General features: G+C 41.1%; 1 protein-coding gene and 1 pseudogene across 1 annotated transcript in view; one reads left to right on the forward strand and one right to left on the reverse strand.

The window, feature by feature from the left end:
• Positions 1–1,551: 1,551 nt before the first annotated feature.
• Positions 1,552–27,074, reverse strand: part of SMC5 (structural maintenance of chromosomes 5) — a 124,384-nt gene continuing 98,861 nt past the window's right edge. Inside the window, exon 25 of the mRNA XM_078366844.1 lies at positions 1,552–1,593. Within this exon, the coding sequence (XP_078222970.1) occupies positions 1,567–1,593 (27 nt within the window). The 3' untranslated portion in view covers positions 1,552–1,566. The remainder of the gene's footprint in view (positions 1,594–27,074) is intronic.
• LOC118145702 (homeobox protein VENTX pseudogene) lies at positions 12,371–17,396 on the forward strand (annotated as a pseudogene).

Here is a 27,074-nt window from a genome sequence, read left to right on the forward strand (position 1 = left end):
AAGGGAAGGGAAGTGCTGGGGTGATTGGCAGGGCCCAGGTCACAAGGGCCATGTACTGCCGGTTGTAACATGGTGTTTGATTTTGATTCTAAGGGGAGGGACAATCTGTTAGAAGCTTTAAAGCAGAAGAGTGCTATCATCCCATTTGTATTTCAGCAAGCTTTTTCTGAGTGCAGAGTGGAAAATGGATTTTAGAGGGACAAGAGTGGAAGCTGGGAGACTAGCCAAGAGACTTCTATTTCTCTGGGCAAAAGATGATGGTTTTCCAGTGCTGGTGGTTAGCAGTGGAGGTGGAAAGAAGTGAATGGTTTCAAGAAATACATCAGAGGCAGAGTCATTTGGACTTGTGATGTTAGGATGCTGGGAGTAAGGCATAAAAAAGTCTAGTAATGACCCTCAAGTCTATGGCATGAGCAACAGGTAGATTACTGCAGAGTGGTGAGGGTGGAGGAAGGGGGGAAAATGGGGAAGGGGTGAGGGAAAGGGCATGGGTTCATCTCTGGACATGTTAAGGTTGCAGTGCCTGTCAACTGCGAATGTCAAGAGAACGACTACATTGTTCAACTCTCAAAAGAAGTGGACTGGCTCCGGCCAGAGGTCGTGGCGCTTGTGAAGGCGAGGTCATGAGTTCAAGGCTAACCTGAGCAACCTTATAAGCTCAAACTGATTGGCAAAAAAAAAAAAAAAAAAGAAGTGGACTGGACTGGAAATTTGGATGTCATAGTCATATTTGATAGTAACTGGAGCCAAAGAAGTGGATGAGATCACCTGGGAGAAGAAGTGGTTAGAACCTAGAACCAAAGAGGAGGAGAAGGAGGAGGCAGAAAAGTAGCTCAGGAAATAACAGGACAAACAAAACCCAGAAAATCGCAAGGCTGTGGAGTAATGGGTGGGGTGGGCTAGTCAATTGTGCTGAATGGTATTGAGGAGTGTAGTAAGACCAGTGCTGAGAATCATCCCCGAATTTAGGAATCTGAGGCTATTGGTGACTGATTAGAGCCATTTTATTAGAACGGCAGAAGCAAACAGCTGGTTGGGGAGGGAGAGGAGTAATTGTAAGGTGAAAATTGTAAATAGGAAGTACAGTCAATTCTTGCATAGTTTGCAGACTTGATTTATATACAACAAAAGAGGAAAAAGGAGGTACAAGAAAAAGACAAGATGAAGGAAAATAGGATGCACATGCCACTTAAACCTTACTAAAAGTTAGATTCTCAATTTGGATCAAAAGCAAAGTCACAGCTCCTCAAGAGGCTGAGGCAAGAGGATGGCCTGAGCCCAGGAGTTCAAGGCTACAATGAGCTGTGATCATGCACTGCACTCAGCCTGAGTGACAGAGACCCTCTCTCTAAAAAAAGACTGCATGTATTGTCACTAGGCAATAAAGTGAGGAATTAATAACAAAAGGATAATTTTGAAAGACCAAAAATAGTAGAGATTAAAATACTGTCTTAAAATAATTTTTAGATCAAATGGAAAACACAAATTATAATCAGTTTAAAACAATCGAGAAAACAGTATAGCCATAATATACCCTATAACCTAAAGCAGTACTTACAGAAGAATTCAGAGCCTCGTATGCTTCATTATCATCTGTGAAAACATAAAAATAAGCCAAGGAATCAATTTCTGCTCGAAAATGAACACTAGGAAAAGTATGAGAAAATAAAATGAGATTAACATATCAAACCAAGAAGTGGATCTTTGAAAAGAGCAACAAAATAGACATACTTTTGACAATATCAGAAAGAAAAAGAGAAAATCTAAATATATATTCTGAATGAGAAGAGAGGCATAATTATAAATAAAATCAACTAATAATTTTGGACATCTTGATAAGATGACTCTAAAACTGTTCTAGAAGAGTTTTTGTAGGTGGTACAGTTATATAGACTGAAAACCACTTTTAAACTGACAAGAGTTTTGATGGGTAGTACAGTTGCATAGACTGAAAACTACATTTTTAACTAAAAAGAGTTTTGATAGGTAGTACAGTTATATAGACTGAAAACTAATTTTTTGATTGACAAATACAGAGAATTCAGCACCCAGATAATGATATAGACAACATCTTTCAAATCTTTAAGGAACCAATAATTTCTCTAAACTATAAGAGGTCAGGTGCAATGTCTCACACCTATAAGCCCAGCACTTTGGGAGGCTGAGGTGAGAGGATCACTTGAAGCTAGGAGTTTGAAATCAGGCTGGGCAACAAAGTGGGATCCTGTCTCTACAAAAATAAAATAAAATAAAATATTAGATGAGCACATGACTGTAATTCCATCTACTTGGGAGGCTGAGATAGGAGGATCACTTAAGGCCAGGAGCTTGAGGCTGTAGTGAGCTGTGATCACATCACTGCACTCCAGCCTGGGCAACAGAGCAAGACCCAATCTCTAAAAATATATATAAAAAGGCCGGGCGCGGTAACTCAAGCCTGTAATCCCAGCACTTTGGGAGGCCGAGACGGGTGGATCACGAGGTCGAGAGATCGCGACCAACCTGGTCAACATGGTGAAACCCCGTCTCTACTAAAAATACAAAAAATTAGCTGGGCACGGTGGTTCGTGCCTGTAATCCCAGCTACTCAGGAGGCTGAGGCAGGAGAATTGCCTGAACCCAGGAGGCGAAGGTTGCGGTGAGCCGAGATCGCGCCATTGCACTCCAGCCTGGGTAACAAGAGCGAAACTCCGTCTCAAAAATATATATATATACATATATATATATTTAAAAATAAAAATTTAAAAAACTACTAGAACATAGATCACAGAAAATAATGGAAAACATTCTTGATTCATAGTTTCACTCTGACCTACAAAGATAGCCAAGAATATTTTACAGAGGAAAAGTAACTTAGGGGAATGTGCCCCAAAGAATTATAGTCCATTTTGAAGACATAAGAATGTATAAGAATGTAATATATTTTATAAGACTGGTGGCCAGGTGCAGGGGCTCATGCCTGTACTCCCAGCAATTTGGGAGGCTGAGGTGGGAGGATGGCTTGAAGCCAGGAGTTCGAGACCAGTCTGGGCAGCAAAGTGGGTTTGGTGGTATGCGCCTGTAGACTCTGCTGCTCAGGAGGCTGAGGTTGGGAGGATAATTTAAACTCAGGAGTTTGTGGCTGCAGTGAGCTATAACAGAGTTACTCCACTCCATCCTGGGCAACAAGTGAGACCTCATCTAAAGAAAAAAAAAAGAGTAACATCACAAATCAGTGGGGAAATAGATGAATTATCTACTAAATTTTGTTTAGACAAAATTTTATCTAGGAAGAATTCAAATTATCACACTATATACAAAAATAAATTCTATATACATTTAAGATGTAAGTAAAATGATAAAATATAAGTAAAGATTAATAAATCATGATTCATAAATCATGCTTTGCACAAAACTAAAGGTGGAAACTATTAAAGATGTGAAACTATTATAAATGAAATATTAGCCTAAACAAAGTTTAAAGTATGGATATGGATGTGGAAAAATGCACATTAATAGGATTAATATCTTTATGACTTGTAAGTCACTGTGAAAAAATGAATGCATATTTAGAAAAATCTGGCATATTATATAAATTGACACTTTATAAAATAAGCAATAAAAACAGCCAATAAACTTTTCCTAAATATTTGCCATACTTTCTTTTTTTTTTTTTAATAAGACGGGGTTTCACCATGTTGGTCAGGCTGGTCTTGAACTCCCAACCTCAGGTGATCCGCCCACCTTGGCCTCCAAAGTGCTTGGATTACAGGCATGAGCCACCACGCCCGGCCAAATATTTGCCATACTTTCAAAGAAATGTATTATAAAATAGTGAGGTACTGTTATTTGCCTATGCTGGTACAGATTAAAAAATATAAAGCACCCTTTTGGTTAAGAACTAGGGGAAAAGGACATATTGCTAGTGGGGATCCAAGTTGGCACAACTTTTCTAGGAGAAAATTGGGCCATAAGGATTTAAAAACTACACAAATGTTCGTCTACCTTTCAAAGCAATTGCATGCACAAGGAATTACCATGAAAGTTTGCAAAGATTTAGCTGCAAAAAAAATACATGGTAGCATTTTTTATAATAGTGAAAATTTGAAAACAATATCAATGTTCAACTCCCATGGATGGTTTAAATAACAGTAGGGGCGAGGCGCGATGGCCCACACCTGTAATCTCAGCACTTTGGGAGGCTGAGGTGGGTGGATCAGCTGTCAGGAGTTTCAGACCAGCCTAGCCAACATGGTGAAACCCCATCTATACTAAAAGTACAAAAATTAGCTGGGTGTGGTGGCATGCTCCTGTAATCCCAGCCACTCAGGAGGGTGAGGAAGGAGAATTGCTTGAACCTGGGAGGTGGAGGTTGCAGTGAGCTGAGATCCTCCCATTGCACTCCAGCCTGGATGACAGAGTGAGACACTGTCTCAAATAAATAAGTAAATACCAGTAGAATAGTATGCATCCATTACAAATGATATAGAATAGCTTTTTATCAAGGCTATTCTGTAGAACATTAATTTTGTAAGTGTTACCTTATAGGAGGATCCCATGACTAGATAAGTGTGAGATACCCAGGAGAGGTGAACCAAGTTTCTCTACTGGATTTCTTTGCAGAGTCTTTGTTATGATCCAGTATGCATCATTCATATCCCAAGGGCTGACACAGCAGGCAGATTGCACAAACTTATTTGACTACAGTCATTTTGCCCTAGTTTGTTTGTTTTTAGAGACAATATGAAAATCAGACTTTGGGAAATGACAGAGAAATATGTTCACAATGTATTTCCATAACAAGCAGCTTACCCAGTATAGTCTCACTCTAAAACATGTGTATGTGTTCAGAAAAAAAAAAAAAAAGGCTAAAAGAATTTAAAGAATACTTACTACACAAGAATGTTAACTGTGATTATCTTGACACATGAGAGTAGGGATAATTTTAAATTTATACTCCTTTTCTATATTGTGCTAAGGTTTCTATAAAAGGAGTGTATATTACACTTGTAAAAAGAGGGGAGACAAAAAGGAAACCCCCAGAAGCCAATCTAAATACTATATTTTAGTTTGTTTACTTATTTATTCTGCCACACCAATATGGTCACGCATAAATGCCATATTTTAGAACCATAACATGGAGCCCCTAGCTCTTGAATGAGGGTTAACTTTCCCAACTGTGGGGTCCCACTCAGAAGTTGGTTTGGGCTGATTTGGGGTAGCCTCTGTGGCTGCTGGCCTGGCAGGGCAGTGAACTCTTGATATCTCTCATCTGTTCTCTAGTTCATGTTCTCTGTTCACCTTGGCAATTAAACAGTTGCTTCTTGAATTTCAACTCAAGGGAAGAGTTGAGTGCAGTTTTTTCTCCTGCTTTTCACTACAAACTCAATTCTTCCTAAGACAAGTGGTGTCATTTAGGGTTTTCTCAAAAGACCAACCTGTGTTAGGCCACTCTCACATTGCATTGCTGTAAAGAAATACTGAATACTGGGTAATTTATAAAGAAGAGGTATAATTGGCTCATGATTCTGCAGGCCGTACAGGAAGATTGGTGCTGGCATCTGCTCAGAAACTTTAAAAAATTTTTTTAAATTTATTTAGAGACAGAGTCTCTCTCTGTTGCCAGGGCTAGAGTACAGTGGCTCAATCTTGGCTCACTGACACCTCCACTTCCCAGGTTCAAGCAATTCTCATCTCAGCCTTCCAGGCAGCTGGGTTATAAGCACTTGTCTCTACATCTGGCTAAGTTTTGTACCTTTTAGCAGAAACAGGGTTTTGCCATGTTGGCTAGCCTGGTCTTGAATTACTGACCTCAGGTGATCTGCCCACCTCAGCCTCTCAAAGTGCTGGAATTACAGGTGTGAGTCACCACTCCTGGCCAGAAAACTTTCAACCATGGTGGAAGACAAAGGGGGAGCAAGCACATCACATGGCCAGAGCACACTCCAGAAAGAGGGGAGAGGTGCTACACTGTTTTTTGTTTTTTTTTTTTTTTGAGAAGAAGTTTCTCTCTTCTTGCCCAGGCTGGAGTGCAATGGCGTAGTCTTGGCGCACTGTAACCTCTGCATCCTAGGTTCAAGCGATTCTCCTGCCTCAGCCTCCCAAATATTTGGATTACAGGTGCCCACCACTACACCCGGCTAAGTTTTATATTTTTAAGAAAGACCAGGTTTTGCTATGTTGGCCAGGCTGGTCTTGAACTCCTGACCTCAGGTGTGACCCGCCCACCTTGGCCTCCCTAAGTGTTGAGATTATAGACATAAGCCACCACAGCTGGTCAACTACACACTTTTAAACAACCAGATCTCATGAGAACTCACTCACCATCACGAGAACACTATGGAGGGGATGATGCTAAACCATTCTTGAAGGATCCACCCCTGTGATCCTTCCCACCAGGCCCCACCTCCCACACTGGGAATTACAATTCAACATGAGACTTGGGTGTGGACACAAATCCAAATCATATCATGACCCATGCTCAAATCCTAGCTGGGTACCAGGTCCAAGCAAGTTACTTTCTCTGAGCCGCAGTTTGTGTGGATATATGTGTAATATCCCATAGCATTCTTGTGAAGAGTAAATCAATAAAATACGTAAACCGTTAGCTCAATGGCCCTACACTAGGCTAATGGTTTTGAAACATTAGGTTTTCAACAAATATTTTTTCTTTTCATTTCTTGCATTCAGAGTGAATATGGCTCTCAATGAATAATAACAGTTTCTTTTCTTTTCTTTTCTTTGAGACGGAGTCTTGCTCTTTTGCCAGGCTGGAGTGCAGTGGCACAATCTTGGCTCACTTCAACCTCTGCCTCCTGGGTTCAAATGATTCTTCCGCCTCAGCCTCCTGAGTAGCTGGGACCACAGGTGGGTGCCACCACACCTGGCTAATTTTTGTATTTTTAGTTGAGACAGGGTTTCACCATGTTGGCCAGGATGGTCTTGATCTCTTGACCTTGTGATCCAGCCACCTTGGCCTCCCAAAGTGCTGGGATTACAGGCATGAGCCACTGCGCCCAGCCATAATAGTTTCAACCAATTTTCTCTTTCTTGAGTGGGTCCAGTTTTCTTACATCAGTCTTTGCTTATATGAATGAAGTGTTGGTGTCTGCAGACTACAGCCCCTAGTGAAATCTGGCCCACAGTCTGTTTCTGTAGGGCTAGTGAGCCAAGAATGTTTTTTACATTTTTAAATGGTTGAATAAAGGAAAAGATATTTATCAAATATATGAAGATTACATGGAATTCGAATTTCAGGGTTCACAAGGTTTTATTGGAATGCAGCTCCTCTCATATACTTACTTCCCATGGCTATAGTCACACACACTACTTTTTGGTCCTCAAAGCTTAAAACATGTCTGGTCCTTTGCAGAAAACAACAACAACAAACAACAACAAAACAAAAAACAAAAAACAACCACAGCTCTCAGCAATCTATTACATAAGTGTTTCTTGAAGGCCAGCTTTAAAAAGAAGAAAGTTTCTGCTTCCCAGAAATGAAAACAAAGTTAAGAAAGATGTTGCTCATTGAACTGCATTTTTTAAGTACACAAAATAATGTCTTTTGAATGCTTACTTTTTGAAATCTCAACCAGGCATGGTGGCTCACACCTATAATCCCAGCACTTTGGGAGGCCGAGGCAGGACTATCACTTGAGTTCATGAGTTTAAGACCAGCCTGGGAAACATAATGAGACCCTGTCTCTTAATAAAAATAAGGAAATCTCCATTTCCATCACACTTCTTAATCCCCTATGGATTCTGTACTAGTTTTGGGTTCACATACCCTGGCACAGCTAAGATCACATGCTCCCTTCTGTATTCTCTGCGTGCCTGTTGGTTAGGAGTCATCACATTGGCGGTTAAAATGTTTTTACGGTTAAGCTTTTAGGTTGCTTTTCTTCATTTTAAAATAATTATTTCATATTTGCTTTTGTTCTAAGTTCTGATTGATTTTTGTTTTTAATTTTGCTTCTGTACTGATTGATATTTAATCAGCACTACTGTAGGATACTTTCTGTGTGTGTCATTAGCCTCTCCTATTTAGTGATTTATAGACAAACATCTGAGAAGACCCTGTGATTCTTTTTGTAATGCAAGGATTCTGGTGAAGTGTGGCTGTCTTCACCTTCTCATTTGCCTGTAGGTAGGTAAGATGGTCCATACTAATGGCACGTATGCTGTTTAACACTGCAAAAGTCTTCCCCAGCAAAAGGGATGTAGAATTCCTTAGGCAGAGCTTCTGTAGAAATAATACTTTTTTCTCCTTTCCCCTATGGTAATGAGTATTTTGGTACAGATTCTCTGCAACGTGGCCAGCTTTGGCTGCATAAATCAGCGTTATGCTGAGCTTAAATAATTGGAGGGCAAATCTACCACACCATTCATTCTATTATGCTTTTTCTAAAAGTAAAAACTCCTTTTTTTTTTTTTTTCCTGAGTCTTGCTCTGTTGCCCAGGCTGAAGTGCAGTGGTGCAATCTCTGCTCACTGCAACCTCCACCTCCTGGGTTCAAGTGATTCTCATGCCTCAGCCTCCTGAGTAGCTGGGATTACAGGCACGTATCACCACACCCCACTATTTTTTTTTTTTTTTTTTTTTTTTGTATTTTTAGTAGAGATGGGGTTTCACCGTGTTATCCAGGTTGTCCAGGCTGGTCTCCAACTGCTGACCTCAAGTGATCCACCCACCTCAGCCTCCCAAAGTGATGGATTATAAGTGTGACCCACTACACCTGCGCAGTAAAAAATCTTTATTAAATGCAAGTAACTCTAAACAAAGCAGTATACATGAGAAGAGGAATCAGGGGCCGGAGCCACTGAAGTACAAGTGGTACCTCTCTACTGTGTTTAAGTGCTGATAATCACCACCAAACCCAACTTGGCTGGCTTATTCTGAGCAAGACCATTATCTCATTCTCAGGCTATCTCAGGCAGAAAAACCACACTTTGTGGAGACTCAGATATACAGGTTTTCTTCTGATGCCACCTCTAAACAGCCATATTTGCCCAATGTTAGAGCAAGCTTCCTTTCTATTTGTCCTAGGAAAAGCCTTATAGTCTTATATCTTTGCATTTTTACTAGCTGTGAACTATCCAACGTTGCAGAATTTCCATTCTCCTAAGGCAACCAGATTCTAGCCCTTCCTAACTCACCTGCAGCCCTCTCCAGTTTTGGAGCCTCTTCTCTAAGGAGTCTTTTTTCCTTAACTGCTTCTAGGGATTTTATACCCCTGCCCAGGCCATTCTTCATTGTTTGGCCTATTTAAATCCATTTGACAAATCAGAATCATTCTAAAATAGACAGGGATCTTCCCATAGGGGAAGTGCTAAATTGCAGCTTCTTAAAGATTTTTTGTTTTTTGTTTTCTAGGATGTATTTAGTAATTTCATTATATCGTGTTTTATGTTGTCCAAGATTCCAACTACCCTCCGCATTTTTAGAGGAGCCACGGATAAGTGCATTTTAAATGACTTGTTTCTCCATCTTTCTGAGTTGAGAGCCACATTGATGAGCAATTTGTTGTTCCTAAGTGCCTTGGATAATGGCTAAAAATGTTTTATTTTTCTATAGAAATCAAAGTAACTTTTTAAAAGCTTGCAATCACCTTCTGTGTTTCTATGTTGGTGTTAAGGCAGTCAGCTTTGGGCATATGTTATCACCACCCATTTAAATGTCAAATGACCTCCAAGTAATTTACCTGAACAAACCAACTTTTATGCACGTTTCATTTATGTTTATTTTTATTATCCAAATTTATCATTTGTATTTGCTTCTCTTCAGAATCCTGCGATGGAATGTCTCAACATTTAAATACTTGCTTTTTAAGTGTCCTCCAATTTGAACATCTGAGATTTTTATACGTACTCCAAAAGGCATTTTTGAATGAGACTGTCTAAAGTTTACTTTTGAAATTGGCATTTATTTAACTTTACTAGTGCTTTGCCTTCCTTCACTCTAAATCCACTCCAATACAATTTTCAGTCTTCAAAAATACTTTTCTTTTTTGAGGGAGGCTGGGCATGGTGGCTCACGCTGTAATCCAAGCACTTTGGAGGCCAAGGTGGGCAGATTACCTGAGGTTGGGAGTTCAAGACCAGCTTTTTGAGATAGAGTCTTGCTCTGTCACCAGGCTGGAGTGCAGTGGTGCTATCTCAGCTCACTACAACCTCCACCTCCTGGGTTCAAGCAATTCTCCTGCCTTAGCCTCCAAAGTGCTTGGAGTAGCTGGGACTACAGGTGTGTGCCACCAGGCCCAGCTAATTTTTGCATTTTTAGTAGAGATGAGGTTTCACCATGTTGGCCAGGATGGTCTCGATCTCTTGACCTCGTTATCTATCTGCCTCGGCCTCCCAAAGTGCTGGGATTACAGGTGTGAGCCACCACACTTGGCGGAAAAAAAAAAAATTTGTTATAAGAGCCTACATAGAGAACAAAAACAATTTGCAATCTTAACGATAATAACATATACATGAATATAAGAAAAAAATAAATCCAATGCATTTTTGGGAACTATACTAAGTAGACAAGATTGCTTATTGTAAAAAGTTAGGATGAGCCTCTCCATCTTCTGGAGAAAACGAGATAGAGTGAGGTGGGAGTGGGAGACAGTAAGTTGTAGAGCTTTTCACAAGAAACTGTTATACCTAAGAGAAATGATATATAAAGTTCAAAAGATTATATGCATTTACTCAGATAATGAATCATTGATTAATCACAAAAGATTAAAACTGTTTTTTCTTCTTCGCTAATTATTATCTTTCAACTGGCAAATAAAATGTACATATTAATAGTGTATACAACATGATGTTTTGAAATATGGATATACTGTGGAATGACTAAATCTATTAATTTTTAGAACAAAGGGCCGGGCACGGTGGCTCACACCTGTAATCCCAGCAATTTGGGAGGCTGAGGAGGGTGGATCACCTGAGATTAGGGGTTCAAGACCAGCCTGGCCAACATAGGGAAACCCTGTCTCTACTAAAAATGCAAAAAAAAATTTAGCTGGGTGTGGGAACAAGAGCCCGTAATCCCAGCTACTCGGGAGACTGAGCCTGGAGAATCACTTGAACTCAGAAGGCAGAGTTTACAGTGAGCCAAGATTTCGCCATTGCTCTCCAGCCTGGGCAACACGAGCAAAACTCTATCTCAAAAATAATAATAAATTTTAAATTTTTTATTTTATTTTTTACTTTTTCTCTTTTTTCCCCCCAATAATCAATAATTCCATTAAAAATAATATTTTTTTTAGAACAAAGATTCAGTCACTTAGTCTTCTGGGCTCCCGCAGCACACAATATTATACAATTATGGCAGTTTGTTTACTCTTGTCTTTTCCTCTAGGTTCTTGGTTTCTTTTTATCTTTTGAGATGGGGTCTTGCACTGTCGCCCAGGCTGGATGCCATGTGTTGGAGTTGGTGGCAGCACTCATAAGGCAGCCACAAAGGAGAGAGACCAAGACTTCCTTCCATACCAGGGGTTGCAGACACTCTGCAGCAGCAGGATAGACCCTCTGCCAAAAATTTGGGTTCAGATGTCAAGATGATGCCACACACATACACTGAGGAGAGAGCAATGTTTGTTCCTTTCATAACGAGTTTTCTAGGGACAGCAGGGCAGGCCCCCTCAAGTGTGTCCAAAAAGGGAAGGGGAGGAGAGGGAAGGGAAATAAAAAATTGGGAAATGGACTGAGCTCAAGAGAATTTCAGGTCACCATTAGAAAAGCGGAGCTGTGCCAGTGTGGTGGCTCATATCTGTAATCCCAGCCCTTTGGGAGACTGAGAAGGGCAGATGGCTTGAGCTTAGGAGTTTAAGACCAGTCTGAGCAACATGGTGAAACTCTGTTTCTACAAAAATATATATTTTTTTTATTTAATTAGCCAGGCATGGTGGTGCTCATCTGCAGTCACAGCTACTCTGGAGGCTAAGGTGGGAGGATGGCTTGAGACTGAAAGGCTGAGGCTGAAGTGAGCTGTGGTGGTGTCACCGCACTCCAGCCTGTGTGACAGAGACCCTGCCAAAAAGAGAAAGAGTAGAAAGAAAGAGAGAAAAGAAAGAAAGATGAAAGAAAAGAAAGGAAGGAAGAAAGAAAGAAGATGAAAGGAGAAAGAAAAGGAAAGAAAAAAGAAAAAGAAAGAGAGAAAGAAAAGAAAGAAAGAAAGAAAGAAAGGGAGAAAAGAAAAGGAAAGGAAAGAAAGGAAAAGAAAAGATAGAAAAGGTGGAGCAGTGGTTGAATAGTTTCTGGACACCATGCATTAGAGTTGGAGGCAGCACTCATATGGCAGCCCACGAAGGAGAGAGACCAAGACCTCCTTCCATCTCAGGGGTTGCAGATACTCTGCAGGAGGAGGATAGACTCTCCGTCCCAAATTTGATTCAGATGTTAAGATGATGCCACATACAGACACTGAGAAGAGAACAAGGTTTGTTCCTTACATAGGGAATTTTCTGAGGACAGCAGGCAGGGCAGGCCTCCCAAGTGTGTCCATAATGGCTTGAGAGAGCAAGGAAAGGAAACCACTTTGGGTTTTTACTGTGGTTAGTGGGTGGGGCCTGGGCAAGGTTTCTGGCTATGGGCAGGGGCTTGTGAGGTTTACCTTCTGGCTGGTGCTCAAGGAGGGAGTACCCAGCTCTCCCAGCTGTGGGACATAAGTGTGGGAAACAGGTGAGGCTTTAAAGTCAAAAGTCAAACATCAAAAACTGGAGTCAGCCTCTTACACAAGGCCTGATCAATTCAAAATTATTTTTCATTATTCCATTTCCATGTGAAGAAGAGAAATTGGACAGAAAATTTGGAATTCCACTACTCTACATTTTAAGACTGATAAAGAGGGAATACTTTTCTAGAGAAAAAAAAAAAAACCCAACAGACAGGTAAAGTGTGAAAATGAGAAGGTTTACAGAATGGATTTAAAATGCTTGGCAATCTCAAATGTGATTTAAGGAGTCAATGAATTTATAGATAAGGTTGCCAAAATGCCAGAAAACAGCTACAGAATTAAGAGTCCTAAGATGGGAACTCACAGGAAACGTTTTATACAGAAAAGACTTGATATCAGTATTAAATAGGTTATTCCTATCTATTTTGCTTGGCAAAACATTTGAGGTGATAAAACCAGTATCAAGTCAAAAGTAGAAAATATATCTTAAAAAGAATAAGAAGAAAAATTTGTTCCACCCAAAAGAAGATATGAAGGTCAGATACAGAAATTCAACAAAAAGGCAGGCAGTACCCCAGGTCTCAGGCTCTGAAATGAAGTAACTGGGGTTCAAATCTCAGTGCTGCCATTTACTCACTGTGTGCCTTTGAATAGACTAGTGACTAAGCGTCTGTGAGCATAATTAACCTCCTCTGCCAAATGGGAATACCAGGACTTACACAGTTGTTGTAATGTTTAAACGGTACATGTAGCTTACTGAGCATGAAGCCTGGTACTTCCACCAATGCTGAAATCAACATATTAATATAAAAATATTTTGAGACTACTTGTCAAAAAAGGATGGGTGGGGACTGCACTTTTCAGAGCAGGCATTATCTCACTTAATCCCCACAGTAACTTGAAAAGCAGGCACTTTATAGATGTGGGGATAGAAACACAGAGGTGTTGGCAGGGTGCAGTGGCTCATGCCTGTAATCCCAGCACTCTGGGAGACCAAGGCGGGTGGATCACAAAGCCAGGAGTTCAAGATCAGCCTGGCCAATGTGGTGAAATGCTGTCTCTACTGAAAACTACAAAAATTAGCTGGTGGAAGTTACCTGTAATCCCAGCTACTAGGGAGGATGAGGCAGGAGAATCGCTTGAACCTGGGTGGGGAAGGTTGCAGTGAGCCAAGATCGGGCCACTGCACTCTAGCCTAGGCAACAGAGTGAGACTCCATCTCAAAAAAAAAAAGGAAAAAAAAAAAAGAAACATGGAGGTGTTCTGTCACTGGTCCAAGGTAAGCACTGGAGTCCATATGCAAGTAAAGGTCTGCCTGGCTTCATAGCCTCACAGGCTGTGCTACACCAAGCTGCTCCTCTTTGCTACTCATTAATGGACATTACTTTTAAAATGGGAGAAGAGGCCTTCCAAGTAACTGAGACTACAAGCATGCACCACTATACCTATTTTTTTTTTAATTTTTAGTAGAGCGTTTTTTTTTTCTTTTCCCTTTTAAATTTTTTTTGAGACTCAGGCTTACTTTGTCTCCCAGGCTGGAGGGCAGTGGCGTGATCTCAGCTCACTGCAACCTCCCACTCCCAGGTTCAAGCTCCTGCCTCAGCCTCTTGAGTAGCTTGGATTACAGGCACCTGCCACTACGCCCTGTTAATTTTTGTATTTTTTGTAGAGACGGGGTTTCATCACATTGGCCAGGCTGATCTCAAACTCCTGACCTCAAGTGGTTTGCCCGCCTTGTCCTCCCAAAGTGCTGGAATTACAGGTGTGAGCCACCGCACCCATCCCGAGATGAGGTGTTACTATGTTGCTCAGGTTGATCTTGAACTCCTGCACTGGAGTGATTCCCCCATCTCTGCCTCCAAAATTGCTGGGATTACAGGTGTGAGCCACCACACCTGGCAGGGCCATAAACTTTCAACTTTTTTTTTTAAGGGAGAGCAAGAAGTACAATAAATGGAAAAAAAGGCATGTATCCAAATAGCTCCAGTTAAATGTCATTTTATTGTCACTTTTTCATTACTTTTGTTACTATTTATGTGGTTTTTGTTTTTATTTTTGAGATGGAGTCTTGCTGTGAAGCCCAGGCTAGAGTGCAGTCACGTGATCTCAGCTCAGTGCAACCTCCGCCTCCCAGGTTCAAGAGATTTTCCTTCCTCGGCCTCCCAAGTAGCTTGGATTACAGGCGCCCACCACCACACCTGGCCAATTCTTGTATTTTTAGTGGAGACAGCATTTCAACATGTTGGCCAGGCTGGTCAACATTTATGTGTTTATTGTCTCTTAATGTCAAATGACTATATATATTTTTTCTACTCAACATAATTCATAGGTTCACACACATATATTCTCTATATTCTGTCTCAGAGCGTGGCATTATTCTTTGGATGTCCACAAAAAATTTATGCCCAGAAACCAATCCCAATCCTAGTTTTACAACAGCTTGTGATTTTCCATGCATCTCACAGGTTGCTACAGTATTCTTGCTTTAAATTCCTCAATATTTTATTTCCGAAAAGCCACACATTTGGCATTGAGGAGCAAGGAAGAGAATGTGAAGAGAATATCACAACATGAAAAGAGAAATGGTGCTCCATGATTCCAGATTAATGTAAAGAGCAGTCAACCAGCAAAGTCTGTGGGAACAAGACTTTGGGGTCCACTTCTGTCCTCTGACAGGGTCATCTGCCTTTTTTTGTGCTCACTGAGACAGAAATCAGCTCTCTTTATTCTCCTCCACTGTGTTCACCTCTATCCAAATCTGACAGATATTGTACTCCATGGTAATACAACCTCTCTATAAGAGCTTTTATCCATTTGGAGTCTATGGCACAGGTGGAGGCAGGAGTACAGATAATGAACAGAATCTCTCCACCTGGGATCTCTAAATTCAAAGGCTTCAGTCTTATTTTGGTAAACTGAATCCAGCCTTATACAGAATAGATTTATATTTCCACATTCTGATAAGAAAGACAAAAAGAAATAGAATTAACTTTCTAATCTCCATCAGAAGACACAATGGTAATTAATTCATTAAGCTCCGAGTTCTCCTTCCCTGGTTTATATAATCAGCGAGGAATAATTTCTAAGGCGAAACTGGTGGTTCTAACCTCACAACAAGCATGGGTCATGAATAGCTGAGAAGCTGTTCTCCGCCCTCTACAATGATGACAAATGAGTCATTTAGAATTTTAAAGGCGAGGATATTTTCTAGAGGATTTTTGGGTTTGGGTTTTTGCTTACTTTATATCAAAAGAGCCTTATGGTGATTCCCAGGAAGTAGTATCCACAAAAGATATTTTGTATGTTACTCCAAACTTTCCTCTTTAGTTCCAAGAACCATAATGAATATTTATCATTGTCATCATGGGTATGCAACCATCCAGTCACACAGGCCCTTGTTCAGAAGGGTCTGTGCTGGGTTTATTGCTCTGTTGTCACTGTCTTGAAATTTAAAAAAAATTTTGAACAAGGGGCTTTGCATTTCATTTTTCACTGGGCCCTGCAAATTGGCTCTGCTGTTTACATTTGAGTTCAGATACCGACTTGTGTTTAGATCAATCATGCTGACCCTATATTTTATAACTTCATAGCTGTGAAATCCATTGAACTTGGAATTAGAAGGGACGACAAACTAACAATGAAAACAATCTTTATCACATGTACCCTGAAAATACGTGTATCAATTTAAAAAATGTCAAATTGAAAAATCCTGGTGCCTCTGAATCAAAGGCAATTAGGTGTGCTCATCTGGGCATTAGCCGTCCATGCAAACCCGGCTCCTGCTCCCTTCTCCTGGGTTTATAAATACCAGCAGAGCCGGAGGTGGGTGCCGTGCCTGGCCAGCCCTGCCTGGCCTTCCCTCCTCCCTACCTCGTGGCCGCAGCAACCCTCCAGCTTTGGCTCGATGGACTGGCTCTCCCAGAGCAGCTGCCCAGGGCCAACCCACACCCCCACGACTGCCGAAGCCTCCCTGGGGTACCTCCCTGGCCCAGGCCTGACATCCAGCACCTGGGAACCCCTTCAGGCAGTCAGTATCAAGGAGGTTAGGTCCTTGAATCCGCCAGCGCTGGAGAGGAGAGGACCGTGGCTGGGTTGGGTAAGGATTCACTGGCGGCTCGCCAGTGTCCGCACAGCCTTCACCACGGGGCAGGTCTGCGCCCTGGAGGGCATCCTCCAGCACCACCAGTACCTGGGCACTTTGGAGCGGAAGAGGCTGGTCAGGGGGATGTAACTCTCGGAGGTCCGGATACAAAGTTGGTTTCAAATGAAACACAATAGGCCCTTCTCAGAGTCTCTCCACGCGCCCTCGGCTCTCCACTCACTCTCTTTTGGCCTGGCCGGTGGCCTGCAGCTGCTGTGCCCTTAGGCACTCAGGTTCTGATGCTGCCCCTTGGCTCCTTCTGGGGTCTCTGCCAAGTGGAACAAGAGGCCCTGGCCTCTGCGTGGGCTTCCTGCTGCGGCCGGCCTCTGGCTACCACCCCCGAAGCCCAGGAAGTGATGTGCATATGCTGGGACCAGCCCTGTCCACCGGGCCCTGAGGCCTGCGTGCTCTCTCCGATACAGGGGATGCATGTAAGGAAGCGCCTCTGACTCGATGCCTGCCACACACGCAGTCTGACAGATGGCACCTGGCGCCTAACTGGAGGACTCAGCTACTGTACTGTTTACCTTGTGGCGGCACCTCTCGCAGTGACCCACGAGAAGGTTTTGGAGATTTCTGCAGAATGCATTTATTTAAGCTACCTCTTCACTGAGTTACCATAAAGGTCGGTTTAGGGAGTAAATGAAGGGTCATTGAACAGAGTTAGACGCAGAAGTGGGCTTGTTATGTATGGGTAGGGCTTTCAACATATGATAAAAGGATCATTCGTTTTTAAAAAGGTGGAAAAACTGGTTTTCCAGTTGGAAAAAGTAAAGGTTGTAAACTTTGCGTGTAAAAAAAGAAAACCATGAAGGACTAGAAGGGAATGCAGGTGTCGCGTTTATAACCTTTTGGTCCGAGTCCCTCTTAACAAGGACTCCAAAGCTGGAAAGCAGGAGGGAACAAAGGTGAAAAGTAAGGTGGGGCGCTGGGGCCCTGCAGGGCGCTATAGGCCTTGTGTGAGCTGGGACTGTGCCCTTGCCCGCAGCTTGCTGGGGCTGCTATTCTCTGGCCAGGGAAAGCCGGGCGGCCGGGACCTGCAGCCGTGCCTGGACTAAAGCCGTCCCACATGTCCCCACCCTCCAGCATGTGCTCTCCTGTCTGCCTCTTTGCCCTAGCCTCGGAACAAAATAGAATGACTCAAGGACAGCAATTCCTGCAGACAGTCTGGAAGTGCCCAGAATGGGAGGCATGGAAGCCCCTCCCCAGGAGGACTCTCCCTCATTGATGGACCATTCTTGGTGCAGATTCCTGACTGCACGCACTGAACCTTAGACTATCGCGCATCGGTCCACGTCACCCCAGAGTGCCCAGGAGGCAGGCAGCACGTGCACCCAGATAGACGGGTTCAGCCTGCAGGACTGCGAGACGACCTGTGAAACCGACCCAGACATCCCAACGGGAACAAACGTGTGGACCTGTGGCCTTGTCCGCGGTAAGTTCCACTTTCCCCTTGCTCATTTCTGCATTGTTGGAAGTGTTGACAACCAGCATGTGCTTTTGTAACACAACCTCAGGTAAGAGTGGGGAAAAAAATCCTATGTGGCCAATGTAACTTATGTACTGTAGAGGGTACAATCTTATTTCTTTCTGAACAATCCTTCAAGGCACTGTTATTTTAAAAATCACTTTAACTTTTTTTTTTATTGAGGTGAAGTTCACACAACATAAAACTCATTGAAAAGTGTATAATTCATAGGCATTTAGGATATTCACAGTACTGCACACCCATCACTTCTATCTAATTCTAAAACATCTTTACATTAGAATCATATAGGAGAGTTTTTATTACTTCTACCTGGGCCCCACTTGAAGTTAATTAAATCAGAATTTCTAAGTATGATTTAAAAATTTTCCCAGGTGATTCTAATATTTGGTCAGTATTGACAACCACAAAATTACACAGCAGAGCATATTTGCCACAAAGGAAGCCTCAATATATTTCAAAAATTAGATGTTCTGGAGACCACAATTTTTGTCACAACAAAACTGAAAATAATAGCAAAATTAAAACAAATATGAAACTAAACCAAACAAGCCAACAAAGAAAAAGCCACAGCCAGTTGGAGGAAAACAATCTCCTAAAAATCTCTTAAGAATCACAACGACGCCTCCCAAAATGCTGGGATTACAGGTGTGAGCCACCGCACACGGCCTCTCCACTGCTTTTACAGCAAGGCAGCTTGATCTCCACACACTGTGAAATTTCAGAAAGCCTTAAATAGCCACAACCAAGTTTTTCTGTAACCCTCATGATGGGTTTCTTCTTCAAAACAAACAAAAAAATTACGCTCAAAAAAAAAAAAAAAAAAAGAATCACAATTACAACTGCAGAAATCTAGAAGATAGGAATAAAGAATAATACATATAAAAACTGAAAGGACAGGCTAAGTCAACCCAGCTGTCTATTAAACCAGTGTTTCTCAAGCTATCGTGCACAAGAAACAGCTGTAGAGCTTGTTACATACACAGATCCTTAACCTTCCTCTCTAGAGATTCTGACTCACCTAGCTTGACTGAGAAAGTAAGAATGTGCATTTTAATAAGCATGCCAGGTAACACTGATGCAGGTGGTCAGCAGTGGATCTTACAAAGTGGATCTATCTTAAAATGGCAAAATAAGCTGACCACAGTGGCTTATGCCTGTAATCCCAACACTGGGAAGTGGAGGCAGGAGGATCACTTGAGCCCAGAGTCCAAGACCCACCTGAGCAACATAGCAAGATCCCTGTCTCTACAAAACATTAAAAAATTAGCTGGGTGCTGTGGCACACACCTGTAATCCTAGTACTTGAGGAGGCAGAGGTGGGATGGCTTGAGCTCAGGAAGTCGAGGTTGCAGGGAGCCGTAATCATGCCACTGCACTCCAGCCTGGGCAACAAGTAAGACCCTGTCCCCCCGCCCCCCCCCCAAAAAAGTAAAGCAAGCAAAATTTACAAGAAATGGCCTTCATGTTATGATTTGCTCAGGAACAAGATCCCCTTTATTATCAAAGTCTATTTTCTCATCTGCTAATGGTGATGATCACATTAATTTTTTGAAGTTTGCAATTAAGATTTATTACATTAACGATTTTTACCAGCTTCAGCAAGCTATAATTGATGTACAACAAATTGCAAAGATTTAAAATGTGGAATTGGATAAATTTTGACATACATACACACCCATGAAACCATCACAATTGAAATAATGAACATATCCATCCATAAACATACTCTTTGAGGTAATTAACATACCCATCAGCTCCAAAAACTCCTTATGCCCCTTTAAAATTGTTCCCTCCAGGCTGAGACTGCAGGGAGCCGTAATTGTGCCATTGCACTCCAGCCTGGGCAACACAGTGAGACCCTAGCTTAAAAAAATAATAGGCCAGGCATGGTAGCTTACCTGAGGTCAGGAGTTCGAGACCAGCCTGGCCAACATGGTGAAACCCAGTCTCTATTAAAAATAAGCCAGGGGTGGTGGCGGGCACCTGTAATCCTGGTTACTCGGGAGGCTGAGGCAGGAGAATTGCTTGAACCCAGGAGGTGGAGGTTGCAGTGAGCTGAGATGGTGCCACTACACTCCAGCCTGGGCAATAGAGTAAGGCTTCATCTCAAAAATAAATAAATAATAAAATTAGTTCCCCCCAACATTTTTTCTCACTCCCTCTGCCACAAACCAAAGCAATCACTGATACAGTTTTTATCCTTATAAATTAGTATTCATTTCCTAGAATTTTATATATGTGAAATGAAACAGCATTATTCTATTTTGGGGGGTGAAGGGGTGTGAATTCTCTTAGCATAATTCTTTGAGATTATCCATGCAATATTCCATTGCATGAATTTGCAATAGCTTGCTTATCTCTTCATCTATTATCAGATATTTGCATTGTTTTTATTTAGTGGTTAACAATAAACACCCATGTAAAAATCTTTGCACAAAATTATGCATTCAGTTTTCTTGGGAAATACCTAGTAACAGAAAAGCTATATCTCCACATCCTGGTGTATATTTAACTTTTTAAGGAACTGGTCAATTGTTTTTCCAAAATGGTATGTACCGTTTTACATTCCCACCAACCCTGTATGAGAGTTCCAATTCCTTCACCTCCTTGTCAGCACTTGGTACTATCAATCTTTTACATTTTAGGGAGTGTGTATTAATACTGCATTATGGTTTAAATCTGTATTTTTTCTAATGACTAATGATGTTGAATACTTATTGTGTTTGTCATCTGCTTATCTTAGGTGAATGTTATGTTGAAAATTTTTGCTCATTAAAAAATTGTATTACGTTCTAAATTACTGAGTTTTAAGAGTACGTTATGTATTCTGGATGCAGATATATGTCTGTAGCTTTTTAAAAAATTCTTTTTTTAAAAAAAAAAACTTATTTATTATACTTTAAGTTCTGGGGCATGTGCAGAACATGGAGGTTCGTTATATAGGTACACATGTGCCATGGTGGTTTGCTGCATCCATCACCCCTACGTTAGGGGTTATCTACGTTAGGTATTTCTCCTAATACTATCTCTCCCCTAACCCCCCACATCCTGCTATCTCTCCCCTAGCCCTCCACCACCCAACAGGCCCCAGTGTGTGATGTTCCCCTCCCAGTGTCCATGTGTTCTCATTGTTCAACATCCACTTATGATTGAGAACATGCAGTGTTTGGTTTTCTGTTCTTGTGTCAGTTCAATGAGAATGATGGTTTCCAGCTTCATCCATGTTCCTGCATAGGACATGAACTCATCCTTTTTTTATGGTTGCATAGTAATCCATGGTGTATATGTGCCACATTTTCTTCATTTGGCCTATCATTGATGGGCATTTGGGTTGGTTCCAAGTCTTTGCTATTGTGAATAGTGCCATATAAACATACATGTGCATGTGTCTTTATAATAGAATGATTTATAATCTTTTGGGTATATACCAAATAATGCGATTGCTGGGTCAGATGGAATTTCTATTTCTATATCCTTGAGGAATTGCCACCCTGTCTTCCACAATGGTTAAACTAATTTACACTCCCGCCAACAGTGTAAAAGCATTCTTATTTCTCCACATCCTCTCCAGTATCTGTTGTCTCCTGATTTTTTAATGATCACCATTCTAACTGATGTGAGATAGTATCTCAATGTGGTTTTGATTTGCATTTCTCTAATGACCAGTGATGATGAGCTTTTTTTCAAATGTTTTTTGGCTGCATAAATGTCTTCTTTTGAAAAGTGTCTGTTCACATCTTGTGCCCATTTTTTGATGGGGTTTTTTCTTGTAAATTTCTGTTTAAAGTTCTGTATAGATTCTGGATATTAGCCCTTTATCAGATGTGTAGATTGCAAAAATTTTTTCCATTCTGTTGGTTGCCAGTTCACTCTAATGATAATTTCTTTTGCTGTGCAGAAGCTCTTAAGTTTAATTATATCCCACTTGTCATTTTTGGCTTTTGCTGCCATTGCTTTTGGTGTTTAAGTCATGAAGTCCTTGCCCATACCTATGCCCTGATTGGTATTGCCTAAGTTTTCTCCTAGGGTTTTTATGGTATTAGGTCTTATGTTTAAGTCTTTAATACATCTGGAGTTAATTTTTGTATAAAGTATAAGGAAGGGATCCAGTTTCAGCTTTCTGCATATGGCTAGCCAGTTTTCCCAACACCATATATTAAATATGAAATCCTTTCCCCATTGCCTTTTTTTGTCAGATTTATCAAAGATCAGATGGTTGTAGATGTGTGGTATTATTTCTGCATGCTCTGTTATGTTCCATTGGTCTGTATCTGTTTTGGTAGAAGTCTCATGCTGTTTTGATTACTATAGCCTTGTAGTATACTTTGAATTCAGGTAGTGTGATGCCTTCAGCTTTCCTCCTCCTCCTCCTCCTCCTCCTCTTCCTCTCCTCCTCCTGCTGCTGCTGCTGCTCCTCCTGCTCCTCCTCCTCCTCCTTCTCTTAAGATTGTCTATGCTATGCAGGCTCTTTTTCAGTTCCATATGAAGTTTAAGGTGTCTTTTTCCAATTCTGTGAAGAAAGTCGGCATAGCTTGATCAGAATAGCATTGAATCTATAAATTACTTTGGGCATTTTCATGATACTGATTCTTCCTAATCATGAGCATGGAATGTTTTTCCATCTGTTTGTGTCCTCTCTTATTTCCTTGAGCAGTGGTTTGTAGTTCTTGAAGAGGTCCTTCATATCCCTTGTTACTTGTATTCCTAGGTATTTTACTCTCTCTGTAGCAGTTGTGAATGGGAGTTCATTCTTGATTTGGCTCTCTGTTTGTCTCTTATTACTATAGAGAAATGCTTGTGATTTTTGCACATTGATTTTTTTACCCTGAGACTTTGCTGAAGTTGCTTATCAGCTTAAGGAGACTTTGGACTGAGATGATGGGGTCTTCTAGATATACAATCATGTCATCTGCAAATAAAGACAATTTGACTTACTCTTTTCCTAATCAAATACCCTTTATTTCTTTTTCTTGCCTGATTGCCCTGGCCAGAACTTCCAACACTATGTTGAATTTGAGTGGTGCGAGAGGGCATTGTTGTCTAGTGCTGGTTGTCAAAGGGAATGCTTCCAGTTTTTGCCCATTCAGTGTGATATTGGCTGTGGGTTTGTCACAAATAGCTCTTACTATTTTGAGATATATTCCAACAATACCTAGTTTATTGAGAGTTTTTAGCATAAAGGGCTGTTGAATTTTGTCGAAGGTCTTCTCTTCATCTATTGAGATAATCATATAGTTTTTGTCTTTGGTTGTTTATGTGATGGATTACGTTTATAGATTTGTGTATGTTAAGCCAGCCTTGCATCCCCGGGATGAAGCTGACTTGATCATGATGAATACACTTTTTGATGTGCTGTTGAATTTGGTTTGCCAGTATTGAGAATTTTCATGTCAGTGTTCATCATGAATATCGGCCTGAAATTTCTTTTTTTTAGTTGTGTCTCTCCCAGGTTTTGGTACCAGGATGATGATGGTCTCATAAAATGAGTTGGGGAGGATTCCCTCTTTTTGTATTGTTTGGAATAGTTCCAGAAGGAATGGTAACAGCTCCTCTTGTACTTCTGGTAGAATTTGGCTGTGAACCTGTCTGGTTCTGGACTTTTTTTGCTTAGTAGGCTATTAATTGCTGCCTCAATTTCAGACCTTGTTATTGGTCTATTCAGGGATTCAACTTCTTTCTGGTTTAGTCTTGGAGGGATGTAAGTGTCCAGGAATTTATCCACTTGCTCTAGAATTACTGGTTTATTTGCATAGAGGTATTTGTAGTAATCTCTGACAGTTGTTAGTATTTCTGTGGGATTGGTGGTGATATCCCCTTTATCATTTTTTGTTGCATCTATTTGATTCTTCTCTCTTTTTTTTTTTATTAGTCTGACTACCAGTCTATTTTGTTGATCTTTTAAGAAAACCAGCTCCTGGATTTATTTATTTATTTTTGAAGGGATTTTTGTGTGTCTATCTCCTTCAGTTCTGCTCTGATCTTAGTTGTTTCTCATCTTCTGCTAGCTTTTGAATTTGTTTGATCTTGCTCCTCTAGTTCTTTTATTTGTGATGTTAGGGTGTCAATTTTTAGATCTTTCCTCGCTTCTCTTGTGGTCATTTAGTGCTATAAATTTCTCTCTAGACACTGCTTTAAATGTGTCCCAGAGATTCTGGTATGCTGTGTCTTTGTTCTCATTGATTTCTCGGGTTGTTCAGTTTCCATGTAGTTGTGTGGTTTTGAGTGAGTTTCTTTCTTTTCTTTTCTTTTTCTTTTTTTTTTTTTTTGAGATGGAGTCTTGCTCTATTGCCAGGCTGAAGTACAATAGAGAGATCTCAGCTCACTGCAACCTCTGCTTCCCTGGCTCAAGCATTTTTCCTGCCTCAGCCTTCCAAGTAGCTAGAACTATAGGCACACACCACCACACCCAGCTAATTTTTGTATTTTAGTAGAGATGGGGTTTCACCATGTTGGCCAGGATAGTCTTGATCTCTTGATCTTGTGATCCACCCACCTCGGCCTCCCAAAGTGCTGGGACTACAGGTGTGTGCCACCATGCCTAGCCTTGAGTGAGTTTCTTAATCCTGAGTTCCAATTTGATTGCACTGTGGTCTGAGAGACTGTTATGATTTCTGTTCTTTTGCATTTGCTGAGGAGTGTTTTACTTTGCATTATGTGGTCAATTCTAGAAAAAATGTGATGTGATGGTGAGAATAATGACTTCTGTGGATTTGGTGTGGAGAGGTACGTAGATGTGTATTAGATCCACTTGGTCCATATCTGAGTTCAAGTCCTGGATATCCTTGTTAATTTTCTGTCTCATTGATCTGTCTAATATTGACAGTGGGGTGTTAAATTTTCCCACTACTATTGTGTAGGAGTCTAAGTCTCTTCACAGGTTTTTAAGAACTTGGTTTATGCTTCTGGATGCTCCGAAATTGGGTTCATGTATATTTAAGATAGTTAGCTCTTCTTGTTGCATTGATCCCTTTACCATTATGTAATGCCCTTGTTTGTCTCTTTTGATCTTTGTTGGTTTAAAGCCTGTTTTATCAGAGGCTAAGATTGCAATCCCTGCTTTTTTTTTTGCTCTCCATTTGCTTGGTAAATCTTTCTCCATCCCTTCATTTTGAGCCTATGTGTCTTTGCATGTGAGATGGATCTCCTGAATACAGCACACTGATAGGTCTTGAGTCTATCCAAATTGTGAGTCTGTGTATTTTGATTGGGGCATTTAGCCCATTTACATTGAAGGTTAATATTATGTGTGAATTTAAAACAATAGCTGGTTGTTTTGCCCGTTATTGGATGCAGTTTCTTCATAGTGTCAACGGTCTTTACAATTTGTTATGTGTTTGCAGTGGCTGGTAGTGGTTGTTCTTTTCCATGTTTAGTGCTTCCTTCAGGAGCTCTTGTAAGGCAGGCCTGGTGGTGACAAAATCTTTCAGCAATTGCTTGTCCATAAAGGATTTTATTTCTACTTCCCTTGTGAAGCTTTGTTTGCTGGATATGAAATTATGGGTTGAAAATTCTTTTCTTTAAGGATGTTGAATATTGGCTCCCACTCTATTCTGGCTTGTAGGGTTTCTGCTGAGAGATCTGCCATGAGTCTGATGGGCTTCCCTTTGTGGGTAACCTGACCTTTCTCTCTGGCTACCCTTAGCATTTTTCCCTTCATTTTAACCCTGGTGAATCTGAAGATTATGTGCCTTGGGGTTGCTCTTCTCAAGAAATATCTTTGTGATGTTCTCTGTATTTCCTGAATTTGAATAATGCCCTGACTTGCTATGTTGGGAAATTCTCCTGGATAATATCCTGAAGAGTGTTTTTCAACTTGGTTTCATTCTCCCCTTCACTTTCAGATATACCAATCAAATATAGATTTGGTCTTTTCACATAATTCCATATTTCTTGGAGGCTTTGTTCATTTCTTTTTACCTTTTCCCCCCAATCTTGTCTTCTTGCTCTATTTCATTGAGTTGATCTTCAATCTCTGATATCCTTTCTTCTGCTTGATCAATTTGGCTATTGAAACTTGTGTATGCTTCACAAAGTTCTCATGCTGTGTTTTGGAGCTCCATCAAGTCGTTTATATTCTCTATGTGGGTTATTGTAGTTAGCATTTAGTCTAACAATTTTTCAAGGTTCTTAGTTTCCTTACATTGGGTTTGAACATGCTCCTTGTAGCTTGGAGAAATTTATTACTACCCACCTTCTAAAGCCTGCTTCTGTCAATTCATCAAACTCATTCTCCATTCCAGCTTTGTTCCCTTGCTGGTGAGGAGTTGTGATCCCTTGGAGGATAAGAGGCGTTCTGATTTTTGGAGATTTCAGCCTTCTTGTGTGGGTTTTGTCCCATCTTCATGGATTTATCTACCATAGGTCTTTGAAGTTGGTGACTTTTGGATGGGTTCTCTGAGTGCACATCCTTTCTGTTGATGTTGAAACTATTTCTTTCTGTTTGTTAGTTTTCCTTCTAGCAGTCAGTCCCTCTGCTGCAGGTCTGCTGGACTTGGCTGGAAGTCCACTCCAGACCCTGCTTGCCTGGGAATCACCTGCAGGGGCTACATAACAGCAGATTGCTGCCTGTTTTCTGTGGTAGCTTCCTTCCAGAAGGGTACCCACTAGATGTCAGCCAGAGCTCTCCTGTGAGGTGTCTCCCAGTCAGGATTCATGTGGTGAGGTAGCCACTTGAGGAGACAGTTTGTCCCTTATCAGAGCTCAAGTGCTGTGCTTGGAGATCTGTTGCTCCCTTCAGAGCTGCTGGGCAGGGACATTTAAGTCTGCTGAAGTGGAACCCACAACCACGCCTTTTCCCAGGTG

The sequence above is a fragment of the Callithrix jacchus genome, chromosome 1 (genome assembly GCF_049354715.1).
Source record: "Callithrix jacchus isolate 240 chromosome 1, calJac240_pri, whole genome shotgun sequence".
In the NCBI taxonomy this organism is placed as follows: domain Eukaryota; kingdom Metazoa; phylum Chordata; class Mammalia; order Primates; family Cebidae; genus Callithrix; species Callithrix jacchus.